The 24,341-nt window shown below is 34.9% G+C and overlaps 1 protein-coding gene across 1 annotated transcript in view; it reads left to right on the top strand.

Moving 5' to 3' along the window:
- The window catches only part of aacs (acetoacetyl-CoA synthetase), a 50,291-nt gene that overhangs the window by 16,305 nt on the left and 9,645 nt on the right, over positions 1-24,341 (top strand). Inside the window, exons 8-13 of the mRNA XM_073840579.1 lie at positions 1-54; positions 2,648-2,728; positions 8,129-8,253; positions 16,135-16,199; positions 18,105-18,227; positions 23,459-23,572. The exon at positions 1-54 is cut by the window's left edge and continues 1 nt beyond it. Coding sequence (XP_073696680.1) covers positions 1-54; positions 2,648-2,728; positions 8,129-8,253; positions 16,135-16,199; positions 18,105-18,227; positions 23,459-23,572 — 562 coding nt within the window. The remainder of the gene's footprint in view (positions 55-2,647; positions 2,729-8,128; positions 8,254-16,134; positions 16,200-18,104; positions 18,228-23,458; positions 23,573-24,341) is intronic.

Raw genomic sequence — 24,341 nt, forward strand, 5'->3', positions numbered from 1 at the left:
ATGTACTCTTCTGGCACTACAGGAGCTCCCAAGTGTATGGTGCATTCTGCTGGGGTAAGTGTGTGTGTGCACTGAAGACATTGTGCAGAGTCCAATTTGATATATTTTACTCTGTGCAATTGCTACTTGATATATGCATTTTAGTATGCATTCTAAGATTACAAGAATAAAGTCGAAATATTTTGAGAAAAAAGTAAAAATGACAAGAATGAAGTTGAAATATTTTGAAAATGAAGTTGAAATATTTTGAAAATGAAGTTGAAATATTTTGAAAATAAAGTCGAAATATTTTGAAAATAAAGTCGAAATATTTTGAAAATAAAGTCGAAATATTTTGAAAATAAAGTCGAAATATTTTGAAAATAAAGTCGAAATATTTTGAAAATAAAGTCGAAATATTTTGAGAATAAAGTCAAACAATATTTTGAGAATAAAGTCGAAATATTTTGCAAATAAAGTCAAACAATATTTTGAGAATAAAGTCGAAACATATTTTGAGAATAAAGTCGAAACATATTTTAAGGATAAAGTTGAAACATATTTTAAGAATAAAGTCGAAATATTTTAAGAATAAAGTCGAAATATTTCGAAAATAAAGGTGAAATATTTTAAATTAAATCTAAATATTTTAAGAATAAATTTGAAATTACGAGAATAAAGTTTAAGTATTTTGAGAACAAAGTCAAAATTACAAGAATAAAGTCGAAATTAAAAGAATAAAATAGAAATTACGAGAATAAAGTTGAAATATTTTGAGAACAGTTAAAATTACGAGAATAAAGTTAAAATATTTTGAGAATAGTCAAAATTACAATAAAATCGAAATTACGAGAAGTCTAAATATTTTGAAAATAAAGTCTAAATATTTTCAAAATATAGCCAAATATTTTCAAAATAAAGTTGAAGTATATTGAAAATAAAGTTGAAATTATGAGAATAAAGTCTAAATATTTTGAGAATAAAGTATAAATATTTTAAGAATAAAGTCGAAATTATGAGAATAAAGTTGAAATACTTTGAGAAAGATGTCAAAATATTTTTATAATAAAGTCAAAATATTTGAGAATAAAGTCAAAATTACAAGAATAAAGTCGAAATTATGAGAATAAAATCAAAATGATAAGTATAAAGTCAAATGACAAGAATAAAGTTGAAATTATAAGAATAAAATCAAAATATTTTGCGAATAAATTTGAAATTGCAAGAATAAGGTCAAAATTATGAGAATAAAGTCTAAATATTTTAAGAATAAAGTAAAAATTACAAGAATAAAGTCGGAATTATAAGAATAAAGTCAAAATATGTAAAATGACTAAAAATGAAATAAAAAATAAATTAAAGCTAAATATAAAAAACTAATAAAAAATGACAACAGCTTCTAACAAAATAACAAAAGTGTCATTTTAAAAAATTAGGATGAAAACTAAAAAAAGGTAACTTTAAAATATTAATAAATATAATTCTATAATACATAATATAGGTAATACTAAAATAACACTGATTTGGGGTGGCACCAAATTTTAGCTCAATATAGTTGTGGCTAGAATGTTGTAATTATAGCTGAACTAATATTTCAGTCTACAAAGTTAATCCTTTCACTTGGTTTGTGTCTTCAACTTCTGTGACGCCAAATTCATGTTGGTCATCATGCATAACGTCTCTTGAATCACAAACATTGACCACTAGATGGCAGTAAGAGGCAATTTTAAAACCTGTTAGACACCTTAAGCCAGATGCAATTGGGATGAGCAATTATGTGCACTATTCTCATCCCTTCTGCATGCATTTCCTGTATAATCCCAACTTTAGGGAAACAGCAGCTCACATGGGTCTAAATCAGCCTTTCTTTCTCCACACAGGCATAATTTCAATTCAAAAATCAACACTGCACAGAACATTCCTCTGAAAAATTAAGAAAGGCGAAAGCAGTGCTTGATCTTTTAGTTTTTTTTGTGCTTCACAATCACACTTCGTTTGCGCTTGGTCGGTGTCTGTATAACACTGTGTTTTTCATTTTTCACAGCTTTTCCCTTTAGCCTTTGCGGCATTTGTGTCTGGCGCCTCTCTTGCTTGCCGGATAATTAGAGCACAGTGTGTATGAAAACACACAATCGCACATGTACACATGCAGTCGCATTTTCTCTCTTCTCGCTGTATGAATGATCAATGTTCAGTGCGCCCTTATGAAAACAGTATGGCAGTTAGCGAATGAATGAACACGCTCGCAATTAATACTTTCGCTAGGATACGTGTTAGGCGTTTGTTGCAGGGCATGGTGTTAGAAGAAAGGAATGTGTCAGGTTTTTTAATCCATGCGGTGTCGCTGATCCTTTAGTTTGCTAATTAGGTCGTTCCCTGCCTGCCAGAATACTTCTGAACGAACAACACCAGCGCAGGAGAAAGAACTTGAGAGAACGTGAGATCTTTAGAAAAACAAACACAGTTGTTCTCGGCTAATCTTTTGTGATGATATAACAGATCTCTAGTTTTACTTTTCTTAGCTGTTTTTTCAGTCAAGGTGATTTTTAATAGATGTATGAAGTCCTCAGGTTCACACAGATGTCCTAGCGGAGTAACCACAGGTGTAGTTCATCACATGGACTGTGAAAGTTTCACCAGTCTGACCCTTTCGTTCTCCTTTCCCCAGGGCACTCTCATCCAACATCTTAAAGAACACATTCTCCATGGCAACATGACCTACAATGATGTCATCATATACTACACTACGGTATGTATCTGTCATCTTAGATGCAGCAGCTACACAGTCCTGGTGGCAAACAGCCTTTTTACATTTGTGCATTTTAAATGTTTTTAATATATTGTAAAATTAATTTATTTCTGTGACAGCAAAGTTGAATTTTTATCAGCCATTACTCTCATAATCAGTGTCACATGATCCTTCAGAAATCATTTAATATGCTGATTAGCTGCTCTTTTCTTATTATTATCAATGTTTACAACAGTTGTGCTTCTTAAAGGATTAGAATAAAAAATTCCTGATTATTTACTCACCCCTATGTCATTCAAGATGTTCATGTCTTTCTTTTTTCTGTCAAAAAGAATTTAAGATTTTTGTGGAAAACATTCTCCATATAGTGGACTTCAATGTTGGCCAACGGGCTGGAGGTCCAAATTGCCGTTTCAGTGCAGCTTCAAAGAGCTCTACACGACCCCAGCCGAAAAATAAGGGTCTTACGTACTGAAATCAATCATTTTCTAAAAAAAAAAAAAAAACGCAAATGTGTATACTTTTGTTTAACCACAGACAGATTATTAGTGTGTTACGGTTTGCCCTCTGGAGATGGTTTCTGTTCAACGTGTTTTTGCAGTGTTGAGCAGTGTAGCCAATCACAGACATATCTGTTGATTTCTTTAATGCAATAGCCAATCAGAGACGTTTCAGTTAGAATCCACTTGCTGCTTTTCGTTTGTTGAGGTAATAACAAATCATCTCATTATAACAAAGTGTAGATGCGATGTAAATAAGAGATTTATTATAAAGTAGAGCTGCCCTCGACTAAAGATTTTCTGGTCGACTGGTAGTATTAATAAACCATGTGAATCATAACAATGAGCCTTTAATTGCCCACATAGCCTAATAAGCGCTCTAGTGCACGCCAAAATGCTTGCCACAGCACACCTGCAGATATAAAAACTATGATTATTATGAAAAACAGTAAGGAGGCTGTATTAATGTCTTAATAATTTATTGATAAACTGGTGCTTTCTTTGTTTTCGGATTAAGAGATAAAGTCAGCGACACTGACTTGTCATCTCCGCAGTAGTGATGTGCCTTTATGCATGTTTTGTACTTAACATAATCTAAGAATATTTGTTTTCTATTTGAATTGGTTCATTTAAAAGTAGGCATTTCACTTTCTATAAATATATTTTTCATGTCAGTAAGGCAAATATACACAGTTTTGAAGTTTCACGCACAAGTTCACAGAGACTGAGACAGCAGAAAGCGCATCCTGTTTGCTTTCATTATTTTACAAAAGCTCAACGTTTCGTTATTGTTAGTGCACACAAATAAAGATAGAGTTTTTACAGAATCGATAGATGTATTACTTTTATCTGTATGACCAAAAATTATTAATTATATATTACTACTAATATATATTATACTATTATTATATTTTAAGAGCAAGTGACCGCACCAGTGCCTCCATCTGTCATGCAGTAAGCGCGCTAATATTCAGCTTCTACACTTCCACATGGACTGCGTAACTTCCTGTGGATTTTTTTTCTGTGACTAAGCGACTAATAAAATTTTTGTTGACCAAGCCTCTTCTTGTTGCCTAACGGTTAGTCGACTATTCTCTTTAATGGGGAAGTGTGTCCAAACTAGAGGATGGATACCCGACCCGGGCCCGACGGTACCCGACGGGCCGGGCCGGGCCGGGCCGGGCCGGGCCGGGCCGGGTTCGGACAGATATTTAGAAAGGATGTTCGGTCTCGGGTCAGGCTCGGTCACATCAGCGCGATAACGCAGTTTCAAACTGCACGCGTAAGCAGGACGTAAGCAGCGCGTATTTTTTTCGGCGCCCATGTTAACAGATTAGAGCATTCACACCGCACGCAGAGGCGGCGCGGCAGCGCGCGTGTAGCAGGAGCAGAGCAGAAGCGTCAGTGCCGCGATCGTTTCGGCGCCGAGTCTATTTTTGCTGCACCGCTTACGCTGGATTAAAGCCACAGTGCATTGTTCTTCATTAAAATTGACCTGATTGACATAAAAAATAACAATTTCGTGTATTATATGCACCACAATCACGGCTTAAAAGACTCACAGCACAAAATAATGTTTTTGTGGGGTTTTATAAATAATTCAAAACAATCACGTTAGCAATGTTTGTACTATTTTCTGTTTATTTTGATAAATACAAGACTCTAAAAATAAATAAATATTGGCTACTGTCATTAAAATGTTAATATAAAACGTAATTTAAAATATAGAAAAATCATTTTCTAAAAGTGAAATTTCTGAAAGTACTGAAGGAGATCATATAATAATTTAATATAGATTTACAGTAGTAACAAATTATATTCTTATATGATATGTCTTATCATGTTTTTAAATATAATGGTTTCATTATAAACCTGATGATTATCTTTGGTGGACAACCACCATAATAAAATATGATATTTACTATCTGAATCGAACTATGTCATGTCAACAAATTGAAAAGTCAGTCATTTATTAATTATCTTGTAAATTATTGTGTCTTTAGCCCCAACAGCAGGGGCGACTTTTACCCCAAATACCATAGTTTTACATATTCTTTTCGTTTTTGAAAAACGGTTGCTTTAGCTAATTATCTTAAACCAAACTGGGAATCATTAGGACGACCTTTGTCTGAAATTTTATTAAATAATTTAGCGTTTCTCATTTGTTACTTAAATCTACACGTCCGCATCACAGCATGCTGCCCATATCATAAATACAAGCACATGACCAATAATTGTCGGAGAACACCTAAAATCCGCAACTGAATGAACGATACTCGTATGTAATTGAAGTTCACAATCTGCGGTTCAGCTTCGCGCGACAGCGCGCGCTGCTCCCGCTCTGCATACGCGCTGCCTCTGCTCTGCTTGCGCTTCCAGTGTGAAACCGGCGTAAGGCATTGACCATTTAAAACTGCTTAGTAGGTAGCCAATAGGCCTGTTTCACTTGATGCAAAGGTTCGTTTTTGTGATTAAAATAAATGTAAAATATTACCCCAAATCCATCTTCCTGTGTGCGGAAATGTGTCAAACTAACTAGGACAACGAAAGACGTGCGTAATCCGAACGCCTTCCTACAGTTGCTTAATAAAAGCGGGCTTTCCACACAAAAAAAGTGCATGTGTCATTAGTATGAGAAAAAAAATAGATTTTAACTGTGTCGGGCTGGGATCGGGCTCGGACATAAATATCTTAATGCCTGTCGGGCTCGGGTCGGGTTCGGTTACTGCTCTGTCGGACGCGGGCCGGGCTCGGACAGAAAAATGCGGCCCGATCCGCTCTCTAGTCCAAACCTTTGACTGGTAGTGTGTATATGTAGGTTAAAGCACCCTCAGTGGTTAAAACAACAAAGTCGGACGATTTTAAAGTTTGACGAGAAAATGAAATGGAGTATGTCGCCCTACTCTATCTTTTTGAACACAGGCGAAGAACTAACCACATGTGACCTTTCCAACATGATTACGTAATGCGAGACGAGCATTTGTGGTTAAAAAGTATATACATTTTTATTTATTTTTTTAGAAAATGGCCGATCATTTCACTAGATAAGCCATTTATTTCTTGACTGGGATCATGTAGAGTCCTTTGAAGATGGACTGAATCTGCAATTTGGACCTTCAACCTGTTGACCACAATTGAAGTCCACTATATGGAGAAAAATCCTGAAATGTTCTCATCAAAAACCTTAATTTTTTGTAACTGAAGAAAGACATGAACATCTTGAATGACATGGGGGTGAGTAAATTATTATGAAATTTCTATTCTGGAAGTGAACCAATCGACCAATTATTTTTGTAGAGATTCCTCATTAAACATCATTTATTTGAATTTTTTTGTAACATTTTACATCTTTGTACTATCACTTTTGATCAGTTTAATGTATCCATGCTGATTAAAAGAATGAGTTTCCTCCAAACTTTCAAACATTAGCAGCATGTAGATTGTGTACTTCTACAGGTATTCTAGAACTTATTGTGTTAGTCTATGATATGATTGACTAATATTATTTTGCATCACCCCCACAGTCTTGGTTATTACAAAGAGAAAACAAAGTAATTTCAGAGGCAGACAACATTATTACATTTTGATGAAAGTTTATGAACAAACTCTCTTCTTTAGAGTATGTACACTGATGAATTGTTCACAATAACACTAGGGACATTTATTAATAAATCGGGTTAACATAATTTTCCATAATGTCTTCGTTAAGACAATGTGCTCTTTTCCTTTATGAAGTCGCAAAATGAGGGTACACAGAATTTGCCATATCTGGGCAGTCCAGTGTGATATTCAAAATGATATTTGAGTTAAAATGGTCCATTTTGTACACTGTTTGTTAAACTTTGCTAGTTAGTGTGTTACTAGGGATGTAACGGTATTATCAATATCGTGGTATTGCGATAGCAAAAATGTCTCTATATCATCGTGGTCACAAGACGATATAAAACGATAGGTCTTCCGGACAAAAAGTATAGTTTTTAAAATTCTTACTGTAACATAAAAGGTTGTTATAGTTGTGTTTTGTGCCATTATACTTTAGCACAGTATCTGTCAAACAAACTAAAACCAAAAACACAATATGGCTAAATCCTGTTCATCAAGTCTGTTTTCGCTGCATGTTTCAAAGCAAAGCGCACACTTCGTTTAGGCAATCAGCTCGTGATCCGGTGTTTTCCATGCATCAGAACAGCTCAGTTCACAGTGAATGCAGTGAAGGTGTTTATTATGGAGCTCTTAATTTTGAACTCTTAGATAGAATAATTTAACTTTAAAATGTACAAAATTGTCTTTCCAAGTCTTTATTTGTCTTTTATCTGAGAATATTTGTTTTCTGTTTGAATTGGTTTATTTAAAAGTAGACATTTCATTCTCTATATATATTTTTCATATCAGTAAGGCAAGTATACACAGAGTTTTGAAGTTTCGTGTTGAAGTTTCGTGTTCAAGTTTACAGAGATTGAGATGCCAGAAAGCGCATCCAGTTTACTTTCATTATTTTACAAAAGCGCAACGTTTCGTTATTGTTAGTGCACACGAATAAAGGTAGAGTCAACAAAAGTAAACAAAGTTCCTTTAAAGTTCAAAAAGTCAATTAACTTTTTTTTCCACTGACTTTTTTTCCCACTGTTTTCTTAGTTAAAAACATGGGTTGGAGCTCTTAATTTTGAACTCTCAAAGTGCATTAGATTAGAATAATTTAACTTTAAAATGTACAAAATTGTAATTCTTTGCAAGTCTTTATTTGTCTTTTATTTTAAAGTATCGTATTGTGGACTTCATATCAAGATATTATCGCATCATGAGATTTTACTATCGTTTACATCCCTAGTGTTTACCCAATCTGGTCAAAAATGTATTCTCTGACCCAGTCTAAAAGTAGATCTTTCTTTTTTATCTTCAGACGGGCTGGATGATGTGGAACTGGCTGATGACTTCTTTAGCCGTTGGGGCTTCTGTGGTCCTGTACGATGGCTCCCCTCTTGTTCCCACCGCCAATGTGCTCTGGGACCTTGTAGACCGTCTGGGGTAAGTAAGTCTGTGTGTGTTAGAGACACTCTATAATGAAGGTGTCACAGTCAGGAGCTTCAGTCGCTCCCCCTCATGCCCGTGCTGTAATTGGCTGAGGTGTGGCAGTGCTTATCACCAGCATCTGCTGTGCCCTTTGTACAAATGACACCACATCACCACGGCAACCTGATTTAAAGAGATGGGTCTAATTGGCCACCTCTAATGTGGCATCGAGTTCCTTTCAGAGTTTACCTGTTATTGATCAGAAATGATCGAAGTGCAACAGACACTGGAGTTCCTTTTGATCACACTTTATGTGTGTGTATATGTGTGTGTATGTGTGCTCATTTTCAGCTCCCTTGGCTACTGGTGAAAGCCTCTATTCTTAACTCTCATTGTCTTGCCTCTTCCCAAGAGAAAGAAAATAGAGACATTTTTGCAGCAGCTTTGGGAAAGCCAAAAACACACATTTTCATTACTCACCAGACCCATTTGTGCTGCTTGAATCACTTCAGAGACATAATAATTTTTAATGAGGGTTAGGGTTGACTGTCAATTAAAAATAATTTATAATGAATTACTTACAAATTAATATAATTAATTACACTACCCTTCAAAAGTTTGGGGTCGATAAGATTTAGTTTTTTAAGAAAGTAATAGTTTTAATCCGCAAGGATGCATTAAAATGAACAAAAGTGGCAATAAAGACATTCAGTTTTGAAAAATATTAAGCATCACAACTGTTTTCAGCTTTAATAATAAGAAATAATTCTTGAGCAGCAAATCAGCATATTAGATTGGTTTCTGAAGGTGGCACTGATGAGTAATGGCTGTTCAAAAAATTCAGCTTTAAATAAAAAAATAGTTTTACAGTTGCAATGTTACGTTATTGCTGTTTTATTTGATCTTTGATCTAATAAATGCAACCTTATAAGCATAAGAGACTAAAAAAAAAAAAAAACATATCAACCAATCAACCCTGACTTTTGAATGGAAGTGTACATGAAATCTTATTTAATTATATTAATTGCTAAAAGCCCCTAAATGAAGAGTAAATTTCAAGATATGCGTCATTACGTTCTTCTTCTGAGGTAAATTCTGGCTTATTCCTCTTAGCGCGTCTTCTTCCAGAAACGAAAAGTAGCCGAGATTAATCTTTTACGTAAATCTTGTTTACCTACATGTCCTCGCATCTCACGTGGATTTCAAATTTGAAAAGCAGTGCTTCTTGTAGGCGTGATTACATTAGGTATGAGTTTAGACTGGAAAAACTGGAGCTCGCATTGGTTTCATATGGATTACTTTTATCAGAGAATATTTGTTTTCAACGTGTTTTCTCATGTCTGTGAGGCATGCATTTGCGGAAATTTAGGTTGTTTTATTCATGTGTCTGTGAAGAGATGTGGCAAAGACCGAGACGGCGGAGCGTGCACAGTTTATTTGATTTATTTTACAAAAGCACATTGTTTTCCTATTATGACTATACACAATAAAAGAAGACCCTTTGTGGTATTTTAAGGTCTTTTCACAGTCATCAAGAAAAAACTGGAAAAGTCTTCGAACCCAGAGGGTTTAACAATGTTGCCGTGGGATGTTTTTCATGTCCTCAGATTGAAGCGACCCCAAATAACATGATATTTAGCCCCTGGAAGGCATCTCTCACATTGTCCCACATCAACATTTAAATAGTGTAGATTAGTGTAGAATGTTTTATTCAAGTACCATATTTAATATTGGGGGCATCCAAGTTAAGCTAAGTTGGCATATTTGAGGATTTTTTTTGTTACTTTCCCTGGTAATTAGTGACTTTTGATAACGATGTAATAATGAGTTACTAACTCAATTACTATTTGTGAGAAGTAACTAGTAACTATAACTAATTACTTTTTTAAAGTAACATGCCCAACACTGGTGGCAAATGAGTAAAGCAATAGATGACTTTTTTTTTTTTCAAAATAATTGAATTTAAGCCTATCACAGTTTAATGTCGACAACAATTCATTTTGCAACTGAGTTTGACACTCTGTCTGAAGTGAAGTGCACACATGATGCATTCTAGCATTTATTCTGTACTTTTTGCCATTTCTCATTTAAAAAAAAATGTAAAAACCCCTGCGTTCAGTTCCATGCAGTTGCACTCTGTATTGCTATTTTAAACGCAAGAATGCATCCTGTGTGAACTGTTTTTGAGCGTCTGCTCTCGGTAAATGTGATTTGGCGAGGCGTGTTGCCTTTAGTAGCAGTTGATTTCAAGCTTGAATTGCTCCAATGGTAGGAATATTCCTAATGTGGAATTTACATATGGGTCAGAGGGCATGCTTAAACTGTTGTTTTTAATCACATTACATTATATAGTTATTAAATTTAACAATCCTAATTTTAAAAGGCAGCTCTGAGTTGTATCTGAGAGTCTCTGTATTTCTGTCTTTGTGAGTTTAGCTTTAAGTTAGAAATCTGTCGCTGACACCAATTAAGTTATTTCCCTGGGCAGTTTCAGAGTTTATTTAGAGTTTATTGAAATAATGAAAAGAAGACGGTACTTTTAGTCTTTTATATTAGTTAATACAGTATCATTCAGTGTATATCAAACCCACAACCTTTTACCTCTTAATCTCAGTCAACAATTGATAAAGTGACATTTTTTTCTTTTTGATAATCTGTTAAATTCAAATGTTTGTCACAATGCAGAAGATTTTGTGCTGCTTCCATTTTATCACGACTTTAGAAACTTCCAGCATTCAAACTTCTGTCTGAACCTTTTTATTATTAGACTAGGAGGATGTTTGCATGGCAACTTGTTTTTTATTTCAAAAGAGCAAGAATATCTTGTTTTCCATCCTTTTAAACATCAAACTGGGCCACTTTTAGGTAATACTAACTGATTTAGTTTAACCTTGTTGCTTTTGATCTTTTAGTCTGCATCCAAATATTGCAGATAGTAGTTCATACCCATTGACAGCACTCTTGAGACACTGGTCTTAGGTGCTACAACACATTTAAAGCATGTTTCAGACTTTGAAATATATCCAATTTAGTCTTTAACCGTGTTCACTAACCTGACAAGCAAGAGGGCAGTAAAGAGCAACAGCCAATGAAGCTGTGAGTGAGAAAGGCATTGGGAAACTGGAGCAAAAATAAAGAGAAAAATACCACTTGTTTCATCTATATTTTTCAGCTCTTTTTCTTAGTTTTTCTGTTCTGTGCAATTCTGTATAAAACAATCGCAAGCTTATCCTTTTTTTGGCTGTTTGCGTTGTCAAAAAACAATTCTCATGTTGCTTTTTAAGTAAGTTTGTGAGGGAATATATTCTGGGATCATCACTTCAGTCAAGATCTGCGATCAGTTGTGTGGAGTATGCAGGGAAACATTTCTGTGTACTTGGCTTTATTTGATCATGCTGTCCAAATTTGTAGACATTTGCCTTTGTGCCACAAATAGAGACAAAGTTCATAACTTGAGACTGAATCATCCCATCTACCTCTGTTCTCCAGGCAAGGTAGAACTCTCCCCGGTGTCCACTATGTGATGAATAAAACATGGTATCTCTTTCTCTCTCTGTTGTCCTTCTATGTTTGGACATACGAATATACTGATCCTGGATTAGCTTTTATCTTGTGCTGCTCCCCTTTCAGGTTAATTGTGTTTAATGTTTACAATTGATCAATATTCAATCAGAAGGCAGATGGGGTGTCCATGTAGATGAAGGAAAATGCATAAGGGAATCCTATTCTGAACAAAGGGCCATTGTGAAACTTGGTCATGGTAGGCAACACTTTCTTTGTCCCATATTGTCGTTATTGAGGGAAAAATAGCTCCTGTTTTTGGTCTTTTATGAGACAGTCTAAGAATGGATTGTGTTGAAGTGTAAGACAATGGACACAATGTGTTCCCCATAGTCTGGGAGAAACGCACAATCAGTTTTAAATTCAATCCAGAGTGTTGCATTCATTGAATCTTATCTTAGGTTGCTAGAGATACCTAGGTTTGTTGACACAAATTAAATAATGTAGGTATTTCATTTTCTGAATTATTTTAGTTGTTTGTTTCCTTAACTGCACGAGTAGTACATTTATTGCTTCTGTAGGGAATTGCTGTCAAGTTTAACTCTAGCACACCTGTCTGGAAGATCTTGATTAGTTGGTTTAGGCTTGTGCTAAATTCTGGTGAAACGTGGCCCTCCAAGAGCCTGATTGGACACTGATATTTATTATTAAGCTAGGCTTTAAAGGATTACTCAACTTCCAGAATGAAAATTGCCTGATAATTTACTCACCCCCATGTTGTCCAAGATATTCATGTCTTTCTTTCTTCTTTCGCAAAGAAAGTACGTTTTTGAGGAAAACATTCCAGGATTTTCTCCATATAGTAGACTTCAATGGTGCTCAGTGGATTGAAGGTTAAAAATTTAGTTTCTATTCAGTTTCAAACCATCCCAGCAGAGGAATAGGGGTCTTATCTAGCAAAATATTCAGTCATTTTCTTAAAAAAAAAATTGCAATTTATAAACTTTTTAACCTCAAATGCTCATCTTGTCTAGCTCTGCGATGCACATGTGTACTCTGGTTCAACATGGTTAGGGTATGTCAAAAAATGTTCACCTTTTCACCTTCTTTGCACATTCACTTTGTAAACACTAGGTCGGTACATCTGCAGCGATGTAGGACATCTTTTAAGTTGGAGGAGAAAATGAGATGGGAGTTTTTCAACATACCCTGTATTGAACTGAAGTGCAAAGAGTATGCATGCACATCGCAGAGTTAGACAATACTAGCATTTGAAGTTAAAAAAAGTATATAAATTGTACATTTAAAAAAAAAATTGTTTCACTAGACAAGACCCTTATTTCTCAAGCCTTTTGAAGCGGCACTGAAACTGCATTTTTAACCTTCAATCCTTTGAGCACCAATGAAGTCAACTACATGGAGAAAAATCTGGTAATGTTTTTCTCAAAAAACTTAATTTCTTTGCAACTGAAGACCGAAAGGCATGAACATCTTGGGTTACATAGGTATGGGTAAATTATCAGGAAATTTTTATTTTGGAAGTAGAGTAATCCTTTAACATATCTGGGGGCTCGTCCGGGATATGAATTGAATTGAGCTGATTTTAACGTCAAGAATGAGCTTATTACAATCCAAATAACAATATTTATGTATCACTACACATTTGGGGTCATTGGAACTTTCCATGACTTTTTGCAAACATTTGCCATCTTGAGTTAGCCTAGGAGAACCCTGGATCTGAGTGCCGTTTCTCAATTCTTCATTGGTGATAGCTGATGGATCTGCCTCCTAAACTTCCAACATGTTTGTTATAAACCCAGATCTTTTCATCAATAAGTATCTAGTCAACATTAGGTTACGATCTGGTATACACCCATGCATTGTAATGGAAGTCTAAATCAATTGTATTTGCTTGAGATTTTACTTCTATAGGCCAAACTTGCTTGTCTCATTTGCCAGTTGTAATTTTCCATGCGCAGATGGGGACAAAATTATGTGGCTTGTACGAAATGAGCTGTCTGAATATTTAGAGCAGCTTCACTTCTTTAACATTAGGAAAAAATGAAGAACCCTGTGATAAATTCTATGGATAGATTGTGCAGTAAATCAGAGGTCCATGATGCTATAAACGGAAGGAAGATCAGTGGTTGGTCATATCATTAGATTGGCACTGGCGAGTTTTCCCATTTTTTGTTTCCCTTACTGATATCTTGCTTGTGAAATCACGTTCCATTTCATTTCATATACAATTCTCTTCCAACATCCTAAACGACCCATTACTAACCAGGCCTTGCCAGCTGCCACCAATCACAAGCAGGACGTTGTCATGGCACCTATCCACATAGGGCACGTCTCTTTTTGGACACAAAAAACAGACAAAGACAAAGGAGTTTAGAGGAGTTCTCAACAAATTTCCTGTAATTGGTTAACTCTGAATGTAAAATGAGTAGTTGGTCTATGCTTAAGAGGCAATGATGTGCAGATTGTGTTTTTATATTAAAGGGATAGTTCACCCAAAAATGAAAATTCTGTAATAAAGTACTTGCCCTCATGTCGTTCCAAACCTGTTCATATTCGGAACACAAGGTGTTTTTGATTAAATCCGAGAGCTTTCTGACCCTGCATTGATGTGTGGTGAAGACTGACACAGAAGAGAAGAACTTGTTGAATAAAGTGGTTATTTTTGTTTTCTTTGCACGCAAAAAGTATATCCTTACTACCTTTCTGGGCCTTGAACATGTCAGTTGCATTGCTGTTTATGCAGGGTCAGAAATTAATAATAAAAAAAAATCTTAATTTGTGTTTGGAAGATGAACAAAGGTCTTACGGGTTTTTAAATGACATAAGGGTGAGGAAATAATGACAGACTTTTCATTTTTGTGTAAACTGTCCTATTGATGTTCTCATGGTTGTGTTGTCAATATGCTGTCAATTTCTAAGCTATGTAGTGCGAACATTAGAGGACACAAAAATTCTGTTTTCACCATTAGGATAATTTCTTGCAGTCGCAGCTCTGTTCCAGTTGTATTTAGGAATGGGCTGTATAGTAGAAAGTACTGCTTTACTGTAAATTTGCTGGAAGCACACTGCTTAGACAAATGGAGATTACGCTAACACAACCGTGTTGACAGCATTTAAGCTTGTCTGTGCTCTTCAGATATTGCACTGTCGTGACCCCCGCCCCCTTATTTCTGACCGCGAGTGATTCCATCAAGAGATGGCTGACTGAGGCCTCTGCAGGTCAACAGGCCTTTTAGATCAATTCCACCTCATTGACACTGAAAGTGTTCTGCTTTTTTTTGTAGTGGAAGCGTGGAAATCTAAAGTGCTGTGGAAATTAAGTTTTCGTATTTCTTGGAGACGTGGCCTAGTGCAGTGATTCCCAAGGAGGGGTGTGCATACCTCAGGTTTCTGAGGATGCTGCCCTTTATTGTACCTGTGCTTTATTTTAAGAAAGCTATTTTGTTTTTATACACTACCAGTCAAAAGTTTTTAAAGAAGTAGTATCTTCTGTTCACCAAACCTGCATTTATTTGATCCAAAATACAGCAAAAACTAATTTTGACACATTTTTACTATTTAAAATAACTGTTTTCTATTTGAATGTATTTTAAAACGTAATTTATTCCTGTGACTTAAAAGCTGATTTTTTAGCATCATTACTCCAGTCACATGATCCTTCAGAAATCATTCTAATATTCTGATTAGCTGCTCAAAAACATTTATTATTATCATGTTGAGTATAATTTTTCAGGGTTTTTTTGATGAATAGAAAGTTCATAAGAACAGCATTTACCTGAAATAGATATCTTTTGTAGTATTATGTCTTTATCATCACTTTTGAACAATTTAAAGCATCCTTGCTAAATAAAAGTATTTACTTCTAGAATCCCCCCCCTCCAAAAAAAAAAATGTGTATATAAACTGATTCCAAGCTTTTGAATTGTATAGTTTATGATGTTACAAAAGCTTTTTATTTCAGATAAATGCTGATTGTTGGATCTTTCTATTCATCAAAAAATCCTGAAAAAAAGGGCTCAACTGTTTTAAATGTTGATGACAATAATAAAAAATGTTTTTTGAACAGCAAATCATCAGCATATTATAATGATTTCTGAAGGATCATGTGACATTAAAGACTGGCGTAATGATGCTGAAATTTTAGCTTTGATCACAGGAATAAGTTACATTTTAAAATATATCCATATAGAAAACTTTTTTAAATAGTAAAAGTATTTCAAAAATGTACTGTTTTTCCTGTACTTTGGATCAAATAAATCCAGGCTTGGTGAGCAGAGGAGACGACTTTAAAAACAAAAAAAATCTAAAATTTTAAAATGTACACCTAATTGGTAACATCCATTTTTGTCCATTTGTTTTATTGTTTGCTGACAGAATCACGATTTTTGGGACTGGAGCAAAATGGCTTGCTGTGCTGGAGGAGAGGAATCTGAAACCTGGTGAGCTGCATTAAATTACAATCCTTCTGTCTTACGTTTCTTCACTGTTTCTTTCATAATAGTGTAGTCACTATGCTATATTACAGTAGTCAGTACCAATACCAGTGGTGGTTCATATTTCTTAATATCAGTTTTGATAACACTTCAAAAACAATTGTTGTTGATCACTGTTTTTTCTTTAGGAGTCAAATGTTAATGTTATCAAAATGAAATTTGCTTCAAAATTTGAAATTAATTTCCCACAGTTATTAATTCATTTTAATGACATAATAGACAGTGGCAAGCCTATTATATATTTACACATTTGCAAATTTGCATTATTTGCAAAGCCTAATGTTTTGTTAATTTTTTTTCTTGCTTGTTTACAAATCTACTCTGTTTACCTTGTCAGCAAGCACTTTGCTGCACGTTTGACTATTCATGTGCATCTGCGAGGCATGTGGACCAAACTGGGTCTGTACTTAGCACTTCCGATACTGTATAAAGAATAATAAATGTATATTTATGCTTTTTTTTAGCTTCAATTAGCTTCTAAAGTACTGTCTTTTGACATCCCTAGTACACTTTAATTTCGTTACTTTCCCAGCAGTCTCTAGATGCCACTGACTCATTCACTAAACCGTGTGTGTGTGTGCGTGCTTGTGAATATTCAACAATAATGAGACAAACTGAAAGTGAATTAAAATGCAATTTACAGTGGAAGATGGAGTTTATGCATAACGACTACCATGAGAGCGATCGAATTAGTGGTCTTTTTTTTTTTTTTTTTAAATAAAGAGGTACTGCAGGAACTCCTGTGATGAGGAGACGCTTTTATGAGCACCTGTGGTTTTCCATGCAGGGATTAAAAAACGGCTTGAAATGAAAATCGACCCTGTTTGGTCAGGATATACAGCTACTTAAGACTGTCCATCAATGGAAAAAGATGTTGTTGTTCCAGTGCTACCCAGCCAAACCCTACCACCTTGGACGTAACTGATGCTGTGCAAATTAAATTAAATCAATATTCAGTCACATTAAATCAAATGAGTTATTTTGAAGAATGTGGGTAACCAAACAGTTGTTGGTAGCCATTGACTTCCATAGTATTTTTTTCCATGCTGTGTGGCAATCAACAACTGTTTGGTTACCAAAATATATTCTTTTGTGTTCAACAGAAGAACAAAATTCATATTCAATGAATCTGAAGCTCTTGGTGTGTTGGAGGTATTTGAAGAGTTGGGGGATTCATTTGTTTTGCATGTGTGTGTGTGTGGTTCAGTGGATTGTGTGTTGGGGGTCAGAGACGTGCTTCCTGGCCTTCTGCTGCGCCCTTTGGCTGCTTGACATTTCAGAGCGACACCTGTTAGCCTGTGGGGTGTGGCACTGGCTCTGATAACCGGGGCGAGAGACCCTCTCTACACGGGACCCCAGACTGGTGGCTTGGCATGTTGCCTGCATACATTTTAGCAGTGTTTAACACAGTTCATAATTCTGATCACTGTAAGCTATACCCATCTGCCACCAGACTATAGACAGACAGCTGAGCGTTACATTCCAGGACTGTTTGTAAAATATTGTAAAATTTGGGGCATATCAAAATGTGGTTGGCATTTTTTCATTTTAATTTGAAAAATAGTGTCAAAAGGGTTGTAATTAAATTCATGCAATGGTTATTGCAAAACAAAAAAGCATGCAAAACTAATAAATCCTCTAATCCTCAAACACACCAAGACGACTTGAACTGGCATTCATAAAGCATTGAATGTTAGTTACAGAGTGGAAATGTTGGGAGATTATATAAATGTATGTGGCCATTATTGTTGATCCTTTTTTTAGGTCTTGCAAGCTGTAGTATTTCTAAATGCATTTTTAACTAATAGTTTTTTTTTTTTTTTTTTTTTTTCATTTCTTGGTCATTTGCAGCAAACACACACAACCTGCAGACCCTCCACACACTCCTTTCAACAGGATCTCCATTGAAGCCTCAAAGCTATGAGTATGTGTACAGCTGTATTAAGAACAATGTGCTCCTGGGATCCATATCAGGTGGGTTTCTTTAAAACAAAAAATTCCCCCCTTTTCAGCATTTTTACGTTTTTTTTCTTTCCTCATCTTTGTCTCTCTTTTAACATCTTTTTGCTTTATTCATTTCTTTCTTTCTTTTTAAAATTATTTTTTTCCCTTTTTATGAATTTGTACTTTTTTTCTTTCCTCATCTTTATCTTTTATAATTTCTTTCATTATCTTTATCTTTTATCACTTCTTTCTTTTTTTCATCTTTGTAATTTTTTTTTTTAATTTTTCTTTTTTACTTTTTATTTTTCCCCTTTTTCTGCATTTTAATTTTTTTCTTTCCTCATCTTTGTCTCTCTTTTATCACCTTATTTTTACATTTTCATTTTACTTTATTCATTTCATTTTTCTTTTTAAAAGTTATTTTTTCTTTCCTCATCTTTATTATTTTATTTTTACTTCATTCCTTTCCTTCCTTCATCCTTTCTTTCATTCTTTTTCTTTTTTAAAATATATTTTTTCCCTTTTTCTGCATTTTTACTTTTTTTCTTTCCTCATCTTTGTCTCTTTTATCATCTTATTATCTTTTTAAAATTTTAGTTTTTTTCCTTTTTTTCTTTCCTTTTTTCCCTTTTTACTTCCTTTTTTATTTCCCCCCTCATTTTTGTCTCTTTTTCATCATCTTTGTTTTTTTTTACTTTATTCCTTTCTTTTGTAAAAAATTTTTTTTTCCCTTTTTCTGAATTTTTATTTTTTTTCTTATTTTGTAAAGTATGGTTTATTGTCTTTCTTTATTTGTTCTTTTTCAGTCTTTCTTTTTTCCTTTTTTAATATTATTTTTCAGTTTTTCTACATTTTCACTTTTACTTTTTTAAATTTAGTTTTTCACTTTTTTAGTTTTTGTTTTTACATTTTTTTTCCTCATCCTTTTCTCTCATTTCTTTCTCTCTTTCTTTTCAAAATTTTATTTCCCCCCCCCCTTTTTTCTGAATTTTTACTTTCTTTTTCTTTCCTCATTTCTTTGTCTCTCTTTTATCATCTTTTTTTACATTTTCTTTTTTTTTCTTTTATTCATGTCATTCTTTTTCTTTTTTCCATTTTTCTGAATTTTTACTTTTTTATCATTCTTGTTTTTTTTTAAATTTTCATTTCTTTCTATTTCTTTTTTTCTTTCTTTCTTTCATCTCTCTCTCTCTCTCTCTCGCTCTCTCTCTCTCTTTCATTCTTTATTCTACTGTTCTATTCTGATCAGCCCACTCTTCAGCTTTCCTCCAATCATCAGTGCTCCAGCTCTTCTTGATAGTACGGTGTGTGTATGTATGTGTGTGTCGCAGTGTGATCTCATGCCTGCAGGGCCCTGCGGAAACAAATTAGCATCAGCGTTAACAGCTGTGGTGGACTGCTGATTTAGTGTGCATGTGTGTGTGTTTGTGACTGGGGTCTCGCAGCATGTCTCTCTCACACACCACCTGTGCCCAGTTTCTCCCTGCGGTTTCACCAGATGAGCTTTGCTCTCATGGCAGGTCAGCGGCAGCCTGCTACAGTCATGTTATTCAGATTGAACCTTTCAGAACCGTTTGTTATTTAACTTCTCATGTGCAGTGCTTGTTCCTGCATGAACTATTGCAAAGAGAAAAAGTAAGTCACATGCTCATTTATTATATTACGTTGACATTATATAATATAACATGGATAGTTCCGGTCTTTGATACTGATGAGTCAGTGTTGTATTTACAATTAGTTGCAGCTATGATATTTTTACATAGATTTTTTTTGTCTTTTCTCATTTATATTATACTTTATACTTTATATTATACTTTAGTATACTTTATACTTTAGTATTATTGGAATTTACTATGGTACTACTAATTATCAGAATGTGAATCTAGACAATTTAATCTAATTGTCTTAAATCAGATTTTGATCCGTTCTGAAAACATTTTTGCATATGTCCACCATGAAGGCTTTTTGATTTGCCATTTGACTCACATTTGATACCATGACAGCAATCTCATTGAATTCTGACACATTTGCGGAGCACATGAGCCTTTCAGAAAAAGGCTTTGAGTGATGTTTCTTGACTCCAGAGGTTTTTGAAATGTCAGGCTACCTAAAGACGTCTGCTGGAAAACAGCAGCGCAGATACACGATGCTTGTCTTCAGCTCTGAGCTCAGATAGCCTGCTGGCCCTCTGAAATACTGAGAAACCGCTTTGTCCGGGATCAGCGCTGCGTCCGCCTCCCCTCAGATAATGTGACCTCTGCCAACCCGAGGCAGATTTGACCTTGACCCCAATGTCAAGCAGAGCATATGTGACAGGGCTTGTTTCCCGCCGCTCATGTTACTGTGCCAGCCAGACTCCTGAGCGCAGAGGGGCAGCTGGCAGGAAACTTTAACACTTTCAGCCACCCAGAATCACCTGAATCCAATAGACCCCCCAATATCGCCTACCATCTGTCACATACACACATAAACACACATATATCTATTGTCCCAGCAACCTTTTTCTCTTTTGCCTTTTTTGTTCCTCTCTTGTTTTCTGTCTCTTTTTGTAATCTGACTTTACATCCATTACATTTGTCAATTACCGAGACCTATTTTTATTTACACCCTCCTCTGTCTGACACCACCTCTCCCTGTTTTTCTCCACAAAACCTCATTATTTTGAAATATTGATTGTCTTGCTATTTCTTTTGGGTTACAATATCAGATATCTGTCTCTATTTTTCCCTCTCTCTCTCTTTCTCTCTTTCTTTCCACAATTCTCTGTGCTGGCATTATAATGACTGAGCATCTGAGCTGCTCACACGTGTTGTAGGTTCAGGCTTTATATTGGGTGACTCATTAAATATAGGCCTTATTTTATTCTGTTGAAGTACAAGAATTCACATGCTTCTAACTGCGTAAGCTTAAGTTTGTGTGGTGTTTGGGTTCAAAATGTGTTGGTAACGCAAGTACCCATTGCATTTCTTATCATTGCCACAGGGGGTACTATATTGTGCATCAGTGTAAACTTCTGTCATGGATAAGCTAATGTTTGAGTAGGATCTTGCCAAGCAAGCTAATTAAAAACCACACATTTAAGGCCAGTTTGTGCCCTATAATCTGCTTTATTTTCCCCAAATTCCATTTTATTTTATTTGTTTTAATTTTTCTGGATTTAGGTTTTTGTTGTTGTTGTTTCTGATTAAATTTTTCTAGACTCTAATTTAATTAATTAATAAAATATTAATCAAATTATTTCAAATGATTTGAAATCATGAAACTTGCACAATTAAACAGCTAATTATTAAAAGTTTAACAAAAACTATACATATATAAACTTTGATTTACATTTGATTCAATTATTCATACCCTTCTCAATAATCAATAGAAAATCCTTTATTGGCTGTTACAGCAATCAAACACTTCCTATAACTGCTGACCAGCTTTTTGCATGTCTCCACTGGTATTTTTGCCCATTCATCTTTAGCGATGAGCTCCAACTCTTTCAGGTTGGAGGGTCTCCTTGCTCCTAGCTCCCTCCACAGATTCTCAATTGGATTTAAGTCAGGACTCTGGCTGGGCCACTGCAAAACATTAATGTTTTTTTTTCTGCTAACCATTTCTTCACCACTTTTGCTGGGTTTTGGGTCGTTGTCGTGCTGAAATGTTCACTGGTGCCCAAGGCCAAGTTTCTCTGCAGACTGCCTGATGTTGTTGTTGAGAATTGCTCCTTTTTCATGGTGCCGTTTACTGTGATTAGGTTCCCTGGTCCACCGGCTGAAAAACACCCCCAAAACATTATGTTTCCAGTTTCCACCACCATGTTTGACAGTGGGGATGGTGTTCTTAGGGTTGAAGGCTTCTCCTTTTTTTTTTATGCCAAATGAAGGCTACATCATTGTGGCAAAACAATTAAATTTTTGTTTCATCTGGCCATAAAACAGAAGACCAAAAGTCTTCTTTGTCCTGATGAGCATTTGCAAAGGCCAAGTGGGCTTTTGTGTGCCTTTTCTGGAGAAGTGGTGTCCTCCTTGGTCTGCTTCTGTGGAAACCAGCGGTGTGCAGTGTCCGTAGGACTGTCTGCCTTGAGATGTTGCCACCAGCAGAGCCCAGATTGATCAGGATGGCCTTGATGGTGATCCTTGGATTCTTTTTTTTACCTCTCTCACTATCCTCCTGGCCAGCACAGGTGTCACTTTTGGCTTCCGACCACATCCTCTGAGATTTTTCACAGTGCGGAACGTCTTGTATTTTTCAATAATTCTTTGCACTGTAGCCACTGGAACTTCAAAACATTTAGATATGGTCTTATAGCCCTTTCCTGACTTGTGAGCAGCCACAATGCGCAGCTGCAGGTCCTCAGTGATCTCCTTTGCCTTAGCCATGACTCCACAAACCAACAGCAGAGAGCTTCTGTTTTTCAACTTGAGTTGATTAAAACAGCTGTTCCCAATGAATCAGGGTAATTAGGATGCTTTAGAACAGCTTGGACTATTTGGAATGGTATAGAACTTGGATTTTCCCATAGACTGTGACAGTTTGCAAAGGGTATGAATAATTTTGGACATGCCACTTTTTGTTCAAATGTAAATAAAAGCTGAGAAATATTTTTTTCCACAATGATGCCTCTTGTACATCGCCTTATTATCTTTTGGGAGAAGCCTGTCTTTAAGTCAGAATTTGGCAGGGGTATGAATAATTTTGGGCTTGACTGTGTATTTTTAATAATCAAAAGCATCTTTAGTTAACTGATTTTATTAGAAAAAAAATCATAAAGTGACTTTCAGGGCAGTTTTCTGTTTGTATATTAATTTAGGCCTTTTCTCCACCATCAGAATGATTGTTTGAGGTGTGATGTGGTTACAGAACAAGCATTATATTTGCAGAGAAGTATCGTGCAAGCCAGTTTCATTCTGGAAAAAGGGCCTGAGATTTTTGGGCCGAATAGATATTTGAGTACCTTTGTTCAGCTTATTCCTTTTGCTTTTATTGTGTCTGGTAAACAAATCAATAGGGAAGAGCTGCAGTATAGAAACTGTGTTCCATATAAATGGAGACAGGAGAACAAAGCTATCAGCAAATTATGCCAGCAAGTTTGCATTAATGAAAGCATTCCATTAGTTCCCAAAAAGTAAACTACGTTTACTAAAAAAGTAAACTTTTTATGTGTTTCTGTCTTTCTGAAGATTTTCGGAAACTCAAACCTGTGAGATTTTCTTGCCTCAAAGATTTTTATCATCTTGAAAAACTGCATATTAATGTCTTTAATATTTTCTCAGGTGGCACAGACATCATTTCATGCTTCATGGGTCAGAACATGACGGTGCCTGTTTACAGAGGGGAAATTCAGGCCCGAAATCTAGGCATGGCCGTGGAGTCCTGGAACTTCGAAGGTGAGTTAGCTCATGTTTATCTCTGTCAAGACATGGTTTTATTTTATTTTATTTTATTTATTTTCCTTTATTTCTTCAGTTATCTGCTTTTTTCCCTCTCTTTTCTTCTTCCATTTACTTCCATTACTTACTTACTTACTTTTCTGCATTTTAACACTTTTTTTTCTTTCTTCATCTTTGTCTCCTTTTTAACATCTTTGTTTTTAAATTTCTTTTTACTTGATTAATGTCATACTTAATTTCGTCATTCCTTTCTTTCTTTCTTTCTTTCTTTCTTTCTTTCTTTCTTTTTTAAAACTGTTATTTTTACCTTTTACACATTTTTACCTTCTTTTTTTAATATTTTTGGATCTGAAATCTGGTTTGATAAATTGAATGTCTTAAAAAAAAAACTTTTGAGACCATGTATGTATTTAACTATTTCATATGTGAATATATTCAAACCAGATTTCAGATCCAAAACTATTTTAAAAAAGAAAGTAAAAATGCATTAAAAAGTCATTTGTTTTAAATTGTAATAAATTTTCACAATATTACTGTTTCACAAAATCATTAGAAAACTCACTAAACTAAAAAATCTCACTAACTGCAAGCTTTTGAACTGTAGTGCAGATTTATTTTATATATTTTATTGAAAGCCTATATATTTACAATATCATCTATAATAATGCTAGGAACCTAAAAAAGCTGGCAAAAGAATTCCAAATTAAGGTAATAGTTTATCAAAAAATGAAAATTACCCCATTATTTACTCACACTCAAGCCATCC

This window comes from Garra rufa, chromosome 5 (genome assembly GCF_049309525.1).
Source record: "Garra rufa chromosome 5, GarRuf1.0, whole genome shotgun sequence".
NCBI classification, from domain to species: Eukaryota; Metazoa; Chordata; class Actinopteri; order Cypriniformes; family Cyprinidae; genus Garra; species Garra rufa.